This window comes from Amia ocellicauda, chromosome 3, assembly GCF_036373705.1.
Source record: "Amia ocellicauda isolate fAmiCal2 chromosome 3, fAmiCal2.hap1, whole genome shotgun sequence".
In the NCBI taxonomy this organism is placed as follows: domain Eukaryota; kingdom Metazoa; phylum Chordata; class Actinopteri; order Amiiformes; family Amiidae; genus Amia; species Amia ocellicauda.
Genome location: NC_089852.1, coordinates 25380938 through 25397977, shown reverse-complemented (window position 1 = coordinate 25397977; position 17040 = coordinate 25380938). Strand labels below are relative to the sequence as shown.

Genomic DNA, 17040 nt, shown 5'->3' with positions numbered 1-17040 from the left:
TAACAGTCCTTTTCATGTATTTTTTTCTTTTTCTAATGATTGTCAAAATCAAAAGCACATGATTCAGGCCCCCCCCATGTTTCCATGCAAAGCACAAATAAAAGAAACACACATCTGCAGCACAGCACTAATTATTGTGAAATATTGGAGAGAATTTGTTCAATTCAAGGCTTCAGATCTTCTTCCAAACTGCTGAGCCCAGGGTAGAGTTGCTCGTTTCATCTCGTCACTCTGTTGTTTTACAATTTGTGTCGTTATTGTGAGCCGTGCCAAGCGGGCTGATGTTTATTAAGAAACTGTCATGTCATGAAGATTATAAGTGGGACGCCTGGCTCTTCACTAACCCACTGAGCAATTGAGCTCCAGGGACTCTGCGTATTACAATGCTTTTTTATTATTGTTATTTTTCCCCAAGGAAAGGAGAGAGAATATCTCCCCATCTTAGTGGGGTGCTTATTATTTTTCAAGGGGCTTCAATGCCTGTTTAAAATGCAAAGTGTGGGAGCATAATATAAAAACTGACAAAGACAGCCTCATCAAGAAACCAAGAATACACACTGCAGAGATGTTCACAGTGACTGTTATAGCACTGCTTTCCTAGAGTCTAGAGAGAATATAATTGAAATTGAATCAACATCCATAGAAATTCCAGACTTTGAAGGACAGATTGTTGTTTTCCACCTGTGGAACATTTAATAAAAGGTTTCAAAGCCAGGGGCTGTGTTGAAATCTTCACAGTAGGTATCACAATGGGCAACACTACGAATACCTCAATCTCGATTTACAAAAATGCAATCGTATCCTTATTGCTAATCCACTACGGCTGCAGGATAGCAAAGTGGGACAGGCTTCCTACGCTGATGTTGGGTTCACACATTCGAATCACAGCCTGCTCTACTCCACCGATTCTTCCTCGACCCGACAGAAACAAAACACAGGCTTGTTTATCGTCAATCTGGCACAACGTCCAGAGAAATCAGCCCAGTTCAGTCCCTGCCACCCACGGGCGGACGCCAGTGGGTGTCCAGAGCGTGACTTATGGGCACTGTGAGCCTGGCACGTCGACACTTACCAACTGTAACCGTGCACCGCAGTGTGTGGGTGAGAATATCTCCACTCTCTCATGCCCAGTAGCATTTTGACAGTGACGGATTTAAAAAGGATGTATGAAAAATTACACTCAAAACCAAAAAAAAATATACATTTTGTCTTCAGGGTATTGGAGATCAAAAGTTCTTTTTCTGTGTATTTTAAATAAGGAACCCTGCCAAAAAGACTGTGTATATTTACTGTGGTAAACTGTCAAAAGGGTTGTTTTATTACACTGTGTATTTATTTCTCTTTACTTAGTAGCCAATCGCAGTTACGCTATCCACGCTGACATGTTTCAGTGATAAACCACTGGGCAGACAGCACTGTACACGATAATTAATAATGACTTTACTTAACGATTCATCATGATTTGTGTCAGTTCTAGCCACACTAACCAATACAGTCTCCGGGACTTCGTGAGTTACATCTGAATACATAACGCTGAACAGACACCACGGCGAATGACAAGAACGGGTATCTGGCCTGACAGAAAAAGGCCAATACAACAGCATCAAAGCGAATCAAAGAGCTGGATTCAAGGCAGGGGAAAGAAACTCTATCTGCATGGCTCTGCTACAACCTAATGTACAACCTTCACTTCAGATTTGATAAGCATATCCCCCCCAATAAAATAAACCAAACCTGGAGAATCACACGAACAAGCCTGCATGCTCACAGTGTCAGTAAACGAGAGTCTCTTATAAAGGCCAAGTCAAATTTCAACATTTGCAAAAACTGTATTTGGTGGGTAATTACTGTACCAGCTAAGTATAGCACCTGTGGCCTGCTGGTTATATACTGATGGTTTCAAAAGCCCTGGCGGTTAGCATATAGGCCTTTGGCTTGTGAGGTCTTCCAGTTAATCCACAGTTGAGGTTGCATCAGCCCAGATGCAAGTATAAAATGACGGCCTTGCAAGACACAGTTTCCTTACCATGCTCTGTGGTTTAGGATTGGTGTAGACATTTGGGTTTGCTGGGTAGTCTTTTTTAAACTCTTGTCTTTCTTTAAAAGTGCTGCCGCAAAATGAGAGCTGGCAACAACAGGCAGAAAAGCTGCAAAGTTTTGGCTCTCCTGTCGACAGCATCCCCCCTTGTCAACAGCTTATAAGCTGAGCTACATGTGATCACAGCAAAAGTGGGTAAATACAGACAGACAGACCCCCCTTTTGTGTGTGTGTACAAATCCACAGTCCTGCCATCTGCTGCTCAGAGATGTACTCGTGCAGAACGGCTGGCACACACCAAATAACAAAGATCAGATCCAAACTCGGACGCGGCTGCCGATCGCAAATCAGAAATGTGATCTTCGGTGTGCTGCAGCCTTCCTGGAGGGAGGGGTAAGGGGGCACATTTAAACTGATTCTATACTGCCCAATGATGCACTGTCAGTTTTTATTATATGGCTACATTTCTTTTTCCCTTTGTATATATTTATTTGTGTATGGGAGGGATTGAGTTTATATATAGCTGGTGGCAGAATCATATAGTTTACAGCTTTCTAAGTTTATTAACATGTCTAAAAACATATGCCAAATTACAGTCAGGAAAGCAAGACTGCATGAGATTCTGCAAGGTGGCCTTAAAGCTATATCTGATCGTATTTCAAGGCTTTCACACAGTGCCAGCTATGGTAGTTTATAATGGATGCCACATATGCTGCTTAAGGTTATTGCCAAACTGACTTTATCTCAGACATGCATATTTTCCTTCTTGAAAATAATTCTGTGTGCTGGTATTATTGCGTCGGCTCTGAAGGGAGGTTTTGGGTTGTTTTTGTTTAAAGAGAAAATGTATATAGTGTGCACTACATCGTCTTTTATTGTGTGGTTTAAGAGCAGTGGCATAACTGTTATCGTTATGAAGAATGAAGAATTCAATATTCAGAAGTGTTCTTAGAAGAGTATCTAGACAGTGTTTCAAGCACATCTGAAAATCAGGAAATAAACAGAGGGTACAACCAGAACATTCTGTGGTGAAGTTCGGGATCATTTTTCAAAATTGTGTTGACATGCTTGAGTGATGAAGCAGTAAGGCCCGACAACTGCACCCTCTCTCAGACCTATAATTGCGTACAATGCTATTATGACTGTGAATTACGAAAGGAGGTGCCAAATTATTATTTTGAGACTAAATTGATGCTTTTATTGGGCAATCTGACCACAGCCTAACAATAAATCGTCACATTTATCTTATTGCTCTTTATGTTCATTTGTCTCTTTCCAAAGAAAATTGCGTTATACTCCTACCTTACCAAAACAAGCACATTTGGTAAGTGTTTATATTAGTCTTTTGAGACAGTACACTGTTGTGTAAACTCTCTAAACATCTGAGGTGTCATTTACACTGCAGTTTATTTTTCCTTCTTCTTGTCTAGAAGGTCATATTTCAGACTGAATGGCACAATGTCAAGGTGGCTCTCTGTAATAATCCTACCGCAGTTTGCAATATGGATAGAGGCAGCCAGAAGGTGGGTGTGAAGTATTGTTGAAACAAAACAGCAGTGTTATATTTCAATTTCAATAAACACATTTTACCTGAAAACTGTGAACATCGCACAATTTTATTTTGATAAAAGCTGTCTCAGTATTGTTTACAAAACCTTTTTTAATTTAAAATCCATCATTTTGCATAGATGATTGCATGCAGGCACTCACCCAAATTACTTCTGTTCACAGTAAAACTAAAGATTGGGAGGGGGAGTTAATATAGAGTGGTGTTCTTATATAGAGAGGGTTTATGGGCTGATATATACTGATATACCGTATATATATATATTCCTCTAGAGGGCAGTGTTTGTATGAAGGAGGTACAGACCCTGGGAATGGAACGATGTTGTTGGTCATAAAATGACAAATGTGATTAATCGAAGAGAATGTCTGACTTATGAACTTATGTTTTCAGACTGGGCCACAGAGCTACATCAGACAGGGAGGAGGCGTTCAGGACCTGACCTGTGAACAGACACATACAGTACAAAGAGGGACATGAAACATCAGCAGCCAGCAATGCTTCCCAATAAATGGCACACCCTTCATCCCTGCTATCAATAATCACTGAGTGTAATGATGGCAGTCTGTGCTAGAGAAATAGTTACAACACTGCAGGCTGTACTGTCAACCCTAATTTAGCAATCCCTACAGAAGTGGGACAGAACTTTCATAACTATTGTTTTAAATCAGACAATTCATAGTTATACAAAATTTAAATTGTAATACTAAGCTAATACTGTAATATACTATTACAAAATACCACTGTTTATTATTCTCATCTGCTAATCTTTCAATAAACTAGTTTGAAAATACAAATATGAATGATAATGGATATCTTCAATATACATATACATATACTATGTGGCATTGCTGTTGGATTGTAACACAATCGTGTTTTTTGATCACAACACTTCTTAATCTTTCTGTTCACATGACAAAATACTGTATGGCTATTGTCTGATTCTACTACAATCCTCCGCGTACTTTGTTTCCGAGACTGACCCCTCGCATGCCTCATCAACGTCCCTTCTTGCAATGCACTTGAACCTATAGCAGTGCTGCGGTGAAAGGGCTTGAGATGACCCAACGTGTGCACAACCTCTCCCTATCCAAAGCTGTGGTTGAACAGCTCCAGAAGCGCTCTCTCCACTTCGAGAGCTGAAGAAATGACTTTTAATTTTTATTTTTTGGTGATCTTTGCACACACCTCTCTCCGCGCCCCCGCCGCCCTCCTCGTTTTCTCAATGAATTGGAAAAGTCTGAGCCCTCCCACTTGGTGTAACAGCTTAATTGTCTGGTCCTGGCGAAACCAAGGGGCACTTAAATAGCTGGAGCGTTTCAGGGCTGGGTGCGATTCTAATACCCGACTCTCGAGTGCCTCTGGAAGAGCAGCAAACCCTGGTCTTGTCCATCTCAGTGGATCCACACATCGCGATGCAGGTGTCCATGGCGCTCTGGTCTGTCCTGCTGCTGCTGCTGCTGCAAGGCTACTGCAGCGCTGCCCGGGGATGGAAGGGTCTTAAAAACGATGCAACCGAAATAATCCCAGAATACAGTGAGGACCCGCAGCCCCCGCAAGCCCCGCAGCCACCAGCCCAGTCTAACAGCACCATGAACCGGGCCAAACACGGAGGCAGGACCGCGACTGCCAACACAGAGACTTATGGTAAGGTTTTTCCCCCATTTACTTATTTATTTTTACGCACCTTCTCCTAACTGAATGTGCAACTTTAGGCTAACCGTCCAAGGAAGATATTGACATTGTATCCTCATGCGAATGTGATTTATGTATATGTATTTTAATATATGCATAGGTGGATTTTCAGCTGGATTCTTATGAGTAAAGATAGGGTAAAAAAAACAACAACAACAAAAAACTACATGCTAAGAGCAAAGATAACTTTTGTGCTGGTACGCGAATGAAGGAAAGGAATTGATTTCTTGATTGATGCTTTTGATTGACAGGTCGAGACGCGTGCAGGTGAATAGGTTACGGTATATGCACGGGAAAACCGGTTCAAATTCAGTACAGGACATAGGTAAATAAATACAATAAATTCGCAATGTTAAACCTCGGATCATGAAGAAATGGAATAAGCCTCATCAGCAAAAGCTGTGCAAATGTCTGCGAAATCAATCATCATCATCATCATCATGTTTGTGCTGTAGAAGCAATGTGTTTAAAGCATGCACTCAATGTAATTTACAACATTTGCAAAATAGAAAACAAAAATAAGTAATCTGTATATAATTGTTTTAAATGCATATGTAAGAGGGGTCTGCGAGCTGTACTGAGTGCGGGTCGTAAACGTGTGACTGTCTGTAGGAAACATATTAGTTTGGTATGTGCGATGACAGTATTCAAGCGTCGACTTCAGAGTTATGTGACAGCGGTTACATACACTAATTAATGTCTAATGAAACCATGCTGATGCATAGCGACGGCACCAGTTCGAGCTAACATTTAGAAACGCTATGAAACAATGCACTATAAGAGGTTAGGCGAGGGGAGGTGTATCATATGTGATAACCCATACATTGCATGGCAATGGGAGCTGGAGGTGTAAGGAAATGAAGAATGGATATGTATATTTGCCAATATTCCGAGATAGGGTAGCTTGAGAAGGCGGCTTCAGTTGTCTCCAGGTCCTGTAAAGAGGTTTTGGGATATGACATGGATTGGCAATGAAGGCTTTGGGCTTGAACACATGTTACACTGTAGCCTTGCCTCTACACGCTTTTACACTACCACCACACACGTTAATACTATTCGGGGGAGGGAGTCCCAATAGGTTTGTGCAGTTTAGTATATAATCACAAAAGAGAATCGGTTAGGAAATGACATGGCAGTGAATTATCCTAATTTCCAAGCAAGGTAACTGAAACTAAATTACTTAAAATGTGGTCAACACTGTATATATATATATATATATATATATATATATATATATATATATATATATATAAAAACTGTATATGGAATATGTACTGTCTCCATATATTTATAAACGCAGAGCTAGGGACAGTGACTGAATGATGCCAATGTAAAGGAAGCGCCAATAACAATATGTAAAAAGCAACACTTGCGACACTGTTCTTAATGATGTTGTAAGCTGCACCTCCCGGAGACCCCGCTATTTGTTTTTCTTTTCTTTTTTCATTCTTCAATCGGCAACACTTTGAATTCTGTGACTATGTAACTGTAAAATTCAGGTCCAGAGCAGTTGAAACTTGCCTATTCTCACAGAGGGATGGGGTGTGGGGGGCTATTTTTCTTCAGGATACAAATTACAGTTTAAATACAAGGAAAATGATTCCCACCTGTGACAACCTAAGGTAATGCAGGATTAACACAGCTGTATCTTTTTTTTTTGAGGGGGGGTGAGGTGGAAAGGGTTTTAATTTGTATAGAGATGCATTTTCTGACCACATCACTTAAGTCCCACAAATATGAACAGATACCAGACCTCTATACACCATAAAGAATCGCCCAAACATTCATTTTACTGACACTCAAATGCAACTTGGCTCAGCTTGGGGGTGGGGTGGGGGTGGGGGGGGGGGCACGATGTAGGTCTCAGTACTGTTCTCCAAATGAGCCAGCGGTTCTAGGGGGTAGAGTAATTAAAAGCGGTAATAAGGAGCTGTGGCACTTTCAACCCATATGCATTTGACAAATATATCATCAGTGCTCAGTGGGGGGCTGTCCCTGCAGAGAGGAATTACATTAAGCAATTTCATCTCAATTTGGGGCAGTGATGGCTAGTGTAAAGACAGGGTTAGTAAACCTTGAGGATTTAATAGAGAGTTGGGGCTGGGGGGGAGCTGGGCATGAATACAAAATATTCAAAATATCACAGAATTGGGAGGCCAGGAAGGGTGTACAGGGGACATTTAACGAAGAATTGTAGGAAATAAGTAGGGGAAATTGTGCACTAAAACACATACTGCAAGAGATGAACATCTAGATTTCTCCACTGTTTTCAGGTTTCAGGAGCCTGTTAAAAGCCTGTTTTTTGATCGGCAATATTTGGCATCAAAAGTCCTAATATTTTAGAGTTTATGGTGCAGATCATGACCGGACTGTTCCAATAGATACATGTGATAAAGGCCAGAGCATTACGCTGGTGTGACAGTGGGGTTTGTTAAGTGGTCAATGCTGGGTGCGGACTTCCAGCTGTCACACCCACATGACCCTCCTCCGGGGTGTTGGGAGGACAATGGGGCGATATCAAGTTCACGTGATATCAAGTTATCAAAAAAGGTCATTATAAACACAGCCTTTGTTACCTTCTGTGCAGTAACCCACAAAAGAAAAGATCCCAATAGCAGCCTGACCTTTGAGCAGTGCTGTCTTCCTATTGTATACCCAGTAGACAGGATGCAAATGATTAAGCACTGCAACTTTAGCAGTCTGGAAAAGGTGGAGGTATTTACAGCCTTTAAACAGTACATATAAGAGCAGTTACACTGGAGAACAACTCCTAGTTTTACAGTGAAATGCAACTGCTTTCAGAGGCTGAGGCTCACAGGCAAAATCCTTACCGTGTATGAGAAAAAAGTAAATAAATGGAAAAATGACTACTAATGTACTATAATTAGTTGTTAGAACAATAACAATTACTAAAAACAAAACAAGATGTGACTTGTTTTTTCTAAGAATCGTCTGTTTTTTTTTTATAATACATAGTGTAAACTTGATACTTCTGCAGCTAGTAAACTGATGGGAATTGAAAAATTGGCTCATTGGACGTGGAAACTTTGAAAGGCCTGTCTCAAATCTAAAAGAGATTTTTCACAAAGATTAGACGTCTGCTCTTAAAAAAGCACGCATTTTCCTTTTAAGATGTGCTGATGATACATTAACATGGGGCGTCTCCTGTGTGCTTTCTTCAGCTTTCTGTTACCAGATTACTCTTTATAACTTAGTATGCTGATTGTGCAATGGGATCACATTCACAATCCACGTTTTTCTAACCATAAAAAACAAAAGACCTGGCTCCAGTGCGTTTTTCGAGGGATGTCATTTGTGCTTTTTATTATTTTTGGTGTTTTTATACTGTATAAATTAAATTGTGTGTGGATCAGGTTGATTTTCATTTTTTATAAAGCCATGCATGATTTGACTAGACCATGTAAGTGTTTCTACTAGTCTGTCAATCTCTGGATACGGGAAAGAAAATAAGAGACCCACATACAACATAAAGAACTGTAACACATTTGTAATGCTGACGCTCAGTCTGCTGCTCCCTGGTATCAGTTTTGTAACCCTTCCTTTCTCTCTTCAAACCCCGCAGCTGCATCAGAGCTGAGTTGCAGAGAGCTGCGCTCCACGCGCTACATCACTGATGGGCCGTGCCGCAGTGCCAAGCCAGTGAAGGAGCTGGTGTGTTCTGGGCAGTGCGTGCCTTCACATCTGCTGCCCAACTCCATCTTGCGCGGGAAGTGGTGGCGGCACAGTGCCACTGACTACCGCTGCATCCCTGCGCACTCCCGCACCCAGCGTGTGCAGCTGCACTGCCCCCACGGCCACAACAGGACTTACAAAATCCGCGTGGTGACCTCCTGCAAGTGCAAGCGCTACAGCCGCCACCACAACCAGTCCGAGGTCAAGGAGGCCTCCCCCAAGCCGAGACGGAACAAGAAGCGCTCCCGGCTCCCCCAGGACAGGAGCAAGACCAACACCCCCGAGATGGGCAACTCCTACTAGGTTGCCATCACATCACCCACGCCCCTCTCGTTGTTTTGCGAGTGGACAGAAGCAATGACACACAAACACACACAAGCACGCATGCACACAAACTCACACACACACGTACACAAAATGAAAAGGGACCGGGGAGCAGTGTGTGAGACTTCTGGGCTGTGCATCTTGTTCAAGGTGCACTAGAACTTTCCCCAATGTTCTCCAGACGTTTATTTGCATGATCTGTTGAGTCCTTGTCATTTTTACCAGAGAATGGGACAGAGTGAGCATTCAGGAGGGGTACACTCTGGAAAGAGATAGCTTCCCCACGTCAAGAAGAGCTAGTAAGCAAGCCTGCTCTTAGTGTCACAGAGAAGGTGCAGTTTAGACTATAGAATTTCTATCTTCATGCAGCTGAAAGGACGTAAAAAGGAAAGAAAGATAGTTTTACTTTTGAAAGCAGAAATGTGCTTCCATAAAGCAGACCGTAACCCTGAACCAAAGTGTTAACATCTGTCGTCGTTTCAATGGTGACTGTGTTGTGACACAAGCCCTCCCAGCTTGGCCTTGCTCACTTCTTAAGTAGAAGCAATTCCTGTTGCATTTTAAAATCCACAGTTCAGCTGGCCACAAAGGCTGGCCTGCCTAACTGCTTGCCTGGACGTGGCTCCCATATGTGCTTTCCTGCTGCAGGGTGGAGCCCCTCTCAACATCTCTGAGTGGAGAGTGAGAGCGGAGTCTCCCTCGTGCCTTCACACCATGGGACTGTCTGAGTGGAGCTGTCTGTCTGTCAGCAGTCAGACTTGTGCCAGTGCAACCACTGTGGAATCAACAGCCTTGAAGAAAAGGGCGGGCAGTGGAAGGGCGGGCAGTGGGAGGGTGGGTTGGGGGGTAGAAAGTGAACCATCAAACACAGGGAAAATGAGAAATAGGCCTCACAGAAGGCAGCTGTGCAATAAGTATCGCATATGAACTGTGACTTGTTCTAATTACTAAATGATCCCATTCCTGTTTTTAGGATGTGAGTCATCAAAAGCCATTCCCTCTAGCTATACTGAGTTCCTGTTTGTCACCAAAAAAAGCATCTGCATGGTGAATTCCATCTACAAACCAAAAATGATTAAACGTTCTCCCACGTGTTAATTGTAGAGTTACTGAAAAGTGGGCTCAGTTCGGTCTGATTTGAAACCTGCAGTGTGAAGACTTTTACAGCAGTGGTTTCCAACCCTAGTCCTGGGGACACAGTGTTCTGGTACCAAGATCTCAATTACTTAACTGAACAAATACTTTCCCTAATCGGTGCCAATTAATTATTTTAAACAGAGTGAATTCTCCCACTTTTTGCAAGTTTAACAATTTTAAGAGGCAGATTATTGGTTCAATTAAGGTACCAATTGACTAAGTCAGAAGTTGGTTGGAACTAGATCCAGTAGGACTGTGGGTCCCCTTGCCCAGGGTTGGGAACCACTGCTTTACAGGGTTAGTGGCAGACTCAGTTGGAACTTCCCACAGAACAATGTAGCATTCCTTCCAAAGCATATCTCAAAACCCATTTTATTATAATCCATGTTTACACTGTATGTTAATGAAAGACCAGGGAGTAAACCGAAGAGATGTTCAGCTAAACACAAGAACTTACTTGCATAGTTTTTGCTTTGTTTGTTTTAATACACAGAGCCTCCTCGCGTGGTGAACCCCACTGCTTACGTTCGGTCTCTTGATATAGTGAATGTAAACGAAGCAACGACTTTGATTAGGCCAGGAACCACCAAATGGAAAGATAGTCATTATTTTCAGTGATGATGGATTGAAATAACAGTCTTCATGAAACAAAAAAGTTTTACATACAATGCCGGTGATAAAATGCCACGGCATGGTCCTGCCTTTACACAGTGATTTGGGCTTTTCCCAGGCCATGAAGAATTTTAGAAAATTTCCTGACTTTGTTTGAACAATTTTGTTGCTTTTTATTTCAACTTCCTATTCTCCATTTTGCAAACATGTGCAGCAATTGTGTTTTTTGTTTTGTTTATTTTTTCCCCCCTCCTCAATTGTTTAATCTCAATGGTATTTTTCTCCTGTCAACCAAGTTGCAATGTAAAATGCTGATTGTTCGTCATAACTATGTATAGCTAAATTGTACATACTGTCCTGTTGTGGCTGTTTCTGTGTGCTGTGAAAGCAGCTGATGTTGGTGTTAACCTCACCCTGCTGGAGGACTGAAAGGGATACAGTCTAAAGCAGAGAGGAATTGATGTTACAAAGAATGAACTGCATATTTATTGTTTTTCTTCATTTAAATTATTTATGCAACCTTTTTTTGTAGTTACATGATGACTATTATTGCCATATAAAGTATTAGTGAATTCCAAATGTAAAAAAAACAAGACATGAATAAAGTAGTGAAAAATATATTTGGAAAAAAAGAAATCAATTTCCCTTGTCATTATTTTTCCTCTTACAATCTTACAGGTGGCTGTTTTCATTTTATTTTATTTTTAAAAGCAGAAATGTCCTTCAATAAAGCAGTCCATAACCCTCAACCCAAGTGTTTATAACAGTTGTTGTCTTAAGCATTAATATGTGACACACCCTCCCTGACACACCTAGTGAGTCTCTCACTGTGTCTCTATGGACAATAGGGAGCAGTCAAGTGCTTAAGGTTCTGCTGTGCTGGGGAATGATCGTTCACAAAAGCCAAACAGAACCACTCTGAAAAAGCGGGGGTTTACGGCAAGGAATTCCCAAAATGTGAACAGTTGAGACCGGCTGTCGCCACAGCAACCCCAGTCAAACGTTCTCTTTGTTGTTTGTCAAGGCGCTGTTCATTCATAACCTCAGTGCTGAGGTCTCAATACTGTACATCCCCGCAACTGTGTTAATCTCAGCTTCCAGTGTGCCATGAGATTATAAGGCTTGCTTGCTCTTTTCCTTTCATACAGCATCTGTCTCTCTCAGTTCACTTTACAGCAAGCACAGACTCCTGCCACATTTTGCTCCCTGACAAGGCCTTGAAGTGGGATTTCCAAATTTTGTGCTTTCTTTCTACTCTGGTGTCTGTTCTGTATTCTTCTCTGCTCTCCGCACACTACTTCTTGCCCATGGTGTAAATGTCAGCCATGTGCATCACTTTAAAAGCCAGACCCTGCATTAGGCACAAGGCCAAGCTGTACCCGCCAGCACTGTGTCTGTGTGCACTCCATTTTGGGCTTGGTGGTGTGGTCTACTTCACCTTCTCTGTCTGGCCAGGTTGCGCGTTTTAATCTGGAAGGGCTCCGAACAGGCTGAGCAACCAACAGCCAGCTTAAAACCCCCCTGTAAAGGAACGCCAGCAGTAGGGTACCACAGGAGATGTTTAAATCTAATTTTATTAGGAAATGCATCACCTCCTGTTTTCAAAACAAAATTTCCATCCTTTCCCAGTTCCACTTCAGTTGTTCCAAAGTACAAAAAAAAAAAAAAGAAAATCAGTATATAGTCAAGTCAAAACAGAAATCAAGGCTTAATGTTCTTTATTAATTGTTACCATGTCTAACGATGAATATTTAATTTCACACTGCCTTCCAAAAAAGCCATTTTCAATATTCAAGACAGTTGAAATGGCATGCTTCCCCCACAGACACTGTTGGCATCAGAGGATTTTCCCAGTAATTCAATAACAACTGTTTAAGAACAAAGCATGAACAGTACCTTGAGAAATTGATGCTGACAAAGCATCTGCCCTTCGTTATTTAGTTAGAACTCTGGAAACGACCTGTTGAGGGCTTCCACTATCAAGGGAAATACAATTAAATTTTTCAATAAAAAAAAACACACAAAAAAACGGAATGACCTTAGCTCACGAACAAAGCACAGCACAATACAATGGCTGCAGTAGATTTTAAGACACAAATTGCAAATGCCTGAAAGTGTGAATGTAAAATAAATAAGCAGAATGGATTCTAATGAAGGCTGATATTAAAAAAGCAAGGTTCACTTACATAGACTTCTAGTGGCTCCGACACAGCAAGGTTGCGTGCAACTATTGTGCAAATGCTAGCAGGAGGAAATCGATGTTTCACACACCTCAATTGTGTTGTGCAAAACTTGGAAATAATTGTATTCATACTGTATAAATGTTTTTATGTTCAACAATATATACTCTTTTTTTTTACTTTCAAAAGATTTCTAGATATTAAAACTTAACTTTGTATGAAAGCATCTTAAAGAAAAATACAACATATAAACCTATATATAAGCAGTTCAGTTTTGTTGTGCTTCAGTTGTTTGTTCTATCATTAAAAAAGGTAAAGATTAATTTCAACAGTGTACATGATTATTATGTAAAGTGCGAGACAGAAGCCCTCTCAGTAAAGACTGTCACTCATCTCTGAAGTCCGAAGAAGCTGTCAACGCACAGCACACTGAAGCCCTGCCAAACACAAATGCAAGTGTTTAATAAAATAGATCATGTATCACCATTAAAGCTGCTTACAGGATTTATATGTCAACTGTTTAGCTGTGTGTCTATCAGTGGAACGCCAGATCCCAGTTGGTCGTGATTACTGTGCAATTAGAACTAAGGAGGACTGGCAGACTGTGTTGTACAGTTCATTTCCTTTCTATCTGAAGAGTAAGGTAGGGTTGGAAACACATGTACCAGTCCTTTCAAAACACTCCTTACAAATTAACATTTCTCACAGATGGTTTGCCAGCGTGTTGCAAAATAAACTGCACTCGGTCCAACAGTTTTTAAATGAAGACAAAAAAGAGAGATGTATTTACTACATGATATCATTAAAGGATTATCTATCTTTCTATCAATCAATTTCTGGCAACTGAGCAGACACAGACCACAGCAGTTTCAGAGTAATACAAGCATACTCATATTATGTTTTTGTGCACTGTGGAGAGGACTACAACACTGCAGACCTCCCGGGGCTGAGACTTGGAAAACACTATATTACCACACACTCAGGGACCACTGACTACATAGAAAAGATCTTGATATGCACAATGTATTTAATAGTGGCTTTCGCTCAGCCTCCACTACATGGAAAGGGGGAAATTATTTCAGCCACAATATCATTCCTAGTGCAGGAGAGTGCTATCAGCTAACTGGCTGCAATGGGCTACAGCTAATAAGTTTGGTTTGAACTGGGCTTTTTAAACTGGAACATGAAAAAAGGGTGAAGCATTGGGAGATAGAAATGAATCTACAATGTGACACCTATGGCAGGGAAAACAAAACTAGAAAAATACCCCTGCAGGATTACATTGTAAATGGACTAGGAGTGGACTATTATTACTAGTAATAATAAATACATGGAATTAAGAGTAATCAGATTGAGATGAGTGCATACATGGCATGCAGGCCAGCACATTTCCAGAGGAGTGTTTGTACTACGGTGGAGCTGCCAGCAGGGTGGGGAAGCTGGGCTGGGTGGACAAGAGTTTATTTGCTTTACAGATCACAAGAGGTCCAAGATAAACAGCCACCTTTATCAGGTTCTGCGTGCCTGCAAACACACGAGTTGCCACAGAGCAGCGCGTCCCATTCTGGAGCAAGCAAGGCGCCTTGGTAAACACATGATGTCACCTGACCTGGGTGAGTCGGCTCCGGCCGTGGGCTGGGGGGAGAGTGGCGAGGACACACTGACTTACAAGGGCTATTTACATCTGTGTTTCTTTAATCCATACTTCCTTCCTACCTAACCCCCCCCCACCCCCACCCCCACCACCTCTCCCCTCTCCACACACACACCTTCCCTCTCAGAGATACAAAGCAATCAGACACTATTATCTTCTTGTGGTGTTTTGATTGACACAATGTGTGCTGGGTTATTTTTTTAAATAAGATAATTTGAGATAATTGCTGTACACAGATTTAAGAAAAGAACATGTAAAAGAAAACATCCTGAAGCAAAACTGTTTTTTTCTGTTTTTCTTTCTCCCCCCACCCCCCAACAAATAAAGGTTATTCTTGGTCAGGGCGGTGCACAGCCGAACGAACTGGGAGGCATGCGAGGAGATCGGGTTGAGGAATTAGCAGAGATTGCAGTGCAGCACCAACCAATCATTAGGTTGCGGGGACACAGGGAAGGTAGGCAGGAACATGACGCAGGGCTCAGACTTCTGGGTGAAGAGAAGTTTTTATAGTGCTCGTCTCAAATACCATTGACCACAGTTCAATATGGTTTTAGGCAAGGCTGGCGCCAACCCCAACAATGGTCTGACAATTAATTTGGAAGCGTTAGGGAGTCCGGTCAAAAATCAATCTTTTGGGCTTCACCACTGTTTCGCCACTGTTAAAATAATTGTTTAAGAACCTGCAACTTCATTTTCATATTATGGATGTTTTTGTTCTTGTTCCCCCAAGTAACTTCAGACGGGAATATCATTACTGTATGCAGGTGGTATTTAAAAACACAATGACCAATCACACACCTCTGGGTTGATAATGATTGGCCATGATTGGGTGAAAGACTGCAAAGGCCCACTTTTCTTCTTGCAGTAGAGACTGCTGCAGGAGGAATGACACAATTCTCTATCAAAAGGACTTTTCAGGCCAACGGTGGCTCTATACTACACTCTATTAAAACTGTGAACAACTGTGTATTGAAATTAATTTGCTGTCTGAATATTTTTCTTGACATAGCATATCAGCGGTTTCTAAGTTATCCAGCATTCACTTATTTCTGACTCCCAAATGTAGGTTGAGAGAGGTGAAAGTCTTAAATCTTCAGCAGGTAGTCTCTCATCTTTCCCACTGTGCATGGTGAAGGAAAACATGCAGAGACACCAAGTGCCAAATCATAGACCAATTAAAATGTTCTCCTTTTACAATTTTCTCTCAGTTTCAGCATTCACCCAGCCCCAACTGACTGCTGCAATCACTTTTTATGGGGATCACAGATGATTTTGATCATAGAAAAAATTGTCTGGATCTGTGAACACATGACAACACACTTTTATCTTGGATTTTAATAAGCCTCTTTCGCATTACCTCATCACTCGGCGCATTGGCAGTTCAGAACCGCGGCTCCGGGAGTGTTAGCGATCCTTGTTACAGCAAACGCAGGACCGTGGTTCCAGAACCAGCCAGCTACAGAAATGACATCATGCAGCACAAGCAGCAAGCAAACTCTAAGGACACTGCCACTCCAAAATCAGTCAAACCAGTGAGCAATGGATTACAAACTTAATATTACACCACCCAACCCCCCACTGACACGCACAACAATAATTATTTGGAGATCATCATGACCGAACACTATCATGATGATCTAACTGATATCAAGAACAGTCATCTACTTATTGGTAATCTTTCCCTGTTGAAATTTAGAGGATAGATTTTTAACCCAGACAAAATTCTTAAAAGCAGATCTTTGCTACTGTTTGTCAGCTGCAACTTTTAGTATTGGTCCCTCGTTTAAACTGCAGAATATGATTTTCATGTTTTTTTTTTTTTTTTTTTTAATGAATGTGATTTAGAAAACAACAACTACTCAATTTATATAAATGTGTCCCCACTATGTAATACTAGTGCAGGGTGTGGCGACAGGATGTGTTAAACTCATCCTCTCAGTTTGCTATGGAGACACAGATCTTTGTGTAAAAAAATAGAAAAAGAAAAGAAAAACTAATTCTTTCCACTGCTATTTAAAGATGCTCCCATTATTTTGGACTGAGCTCTTCCTTACCGATTACACAAGACAACAGACAGAGAGCAAGAGAGAGAGAGAGAGCGGGGGGGGAGGGTGGCAGCAACGCTGGGGAACTGGCATACAGC

General features: G+C 41.5%; 1 protein-coding gene across 1 annotated transcript; it reads left to right on the top strand.

The window, feature by feature from the left end:
- Positions 1–4698: 4698 nt before the first annotated feature.
- On the top strand, positions 4699–11699 carry sost (sclerostin). The gene is made up of 2 exons (XM_066698667.1): positions 4699–5249; positions 8881–11699. Exons 1-2 carry the CDS (start codon positions 5018–5020, stop codon positions 9291–9293), a joined length of 645 nt encoding a protein of 214 aa, XP_066554764.1. The 5' UTR covers positions 4699–5017; the 3' UTR covers positions 9294–11699.
- The last annotated feature ends 5341 nt before the right edge of the window (positions 11700–17040 follow it).

Coding starts and splice junctions, on each gene's coding strand:
- sost (XM_066698667.1), top strand. CDS start 5,018: ATGCAGGTGTCCATGGCGCTCTGGTCTGTCCTGCTGCTGCTGCTGCTG. Junction 5,250..8,880: donor TGCCAACACAGAGACTTATG/GTAAGGTTTTTC, acceptor CAAACCCCGCAG/CTGCATCAGAGCTGAGTTGC.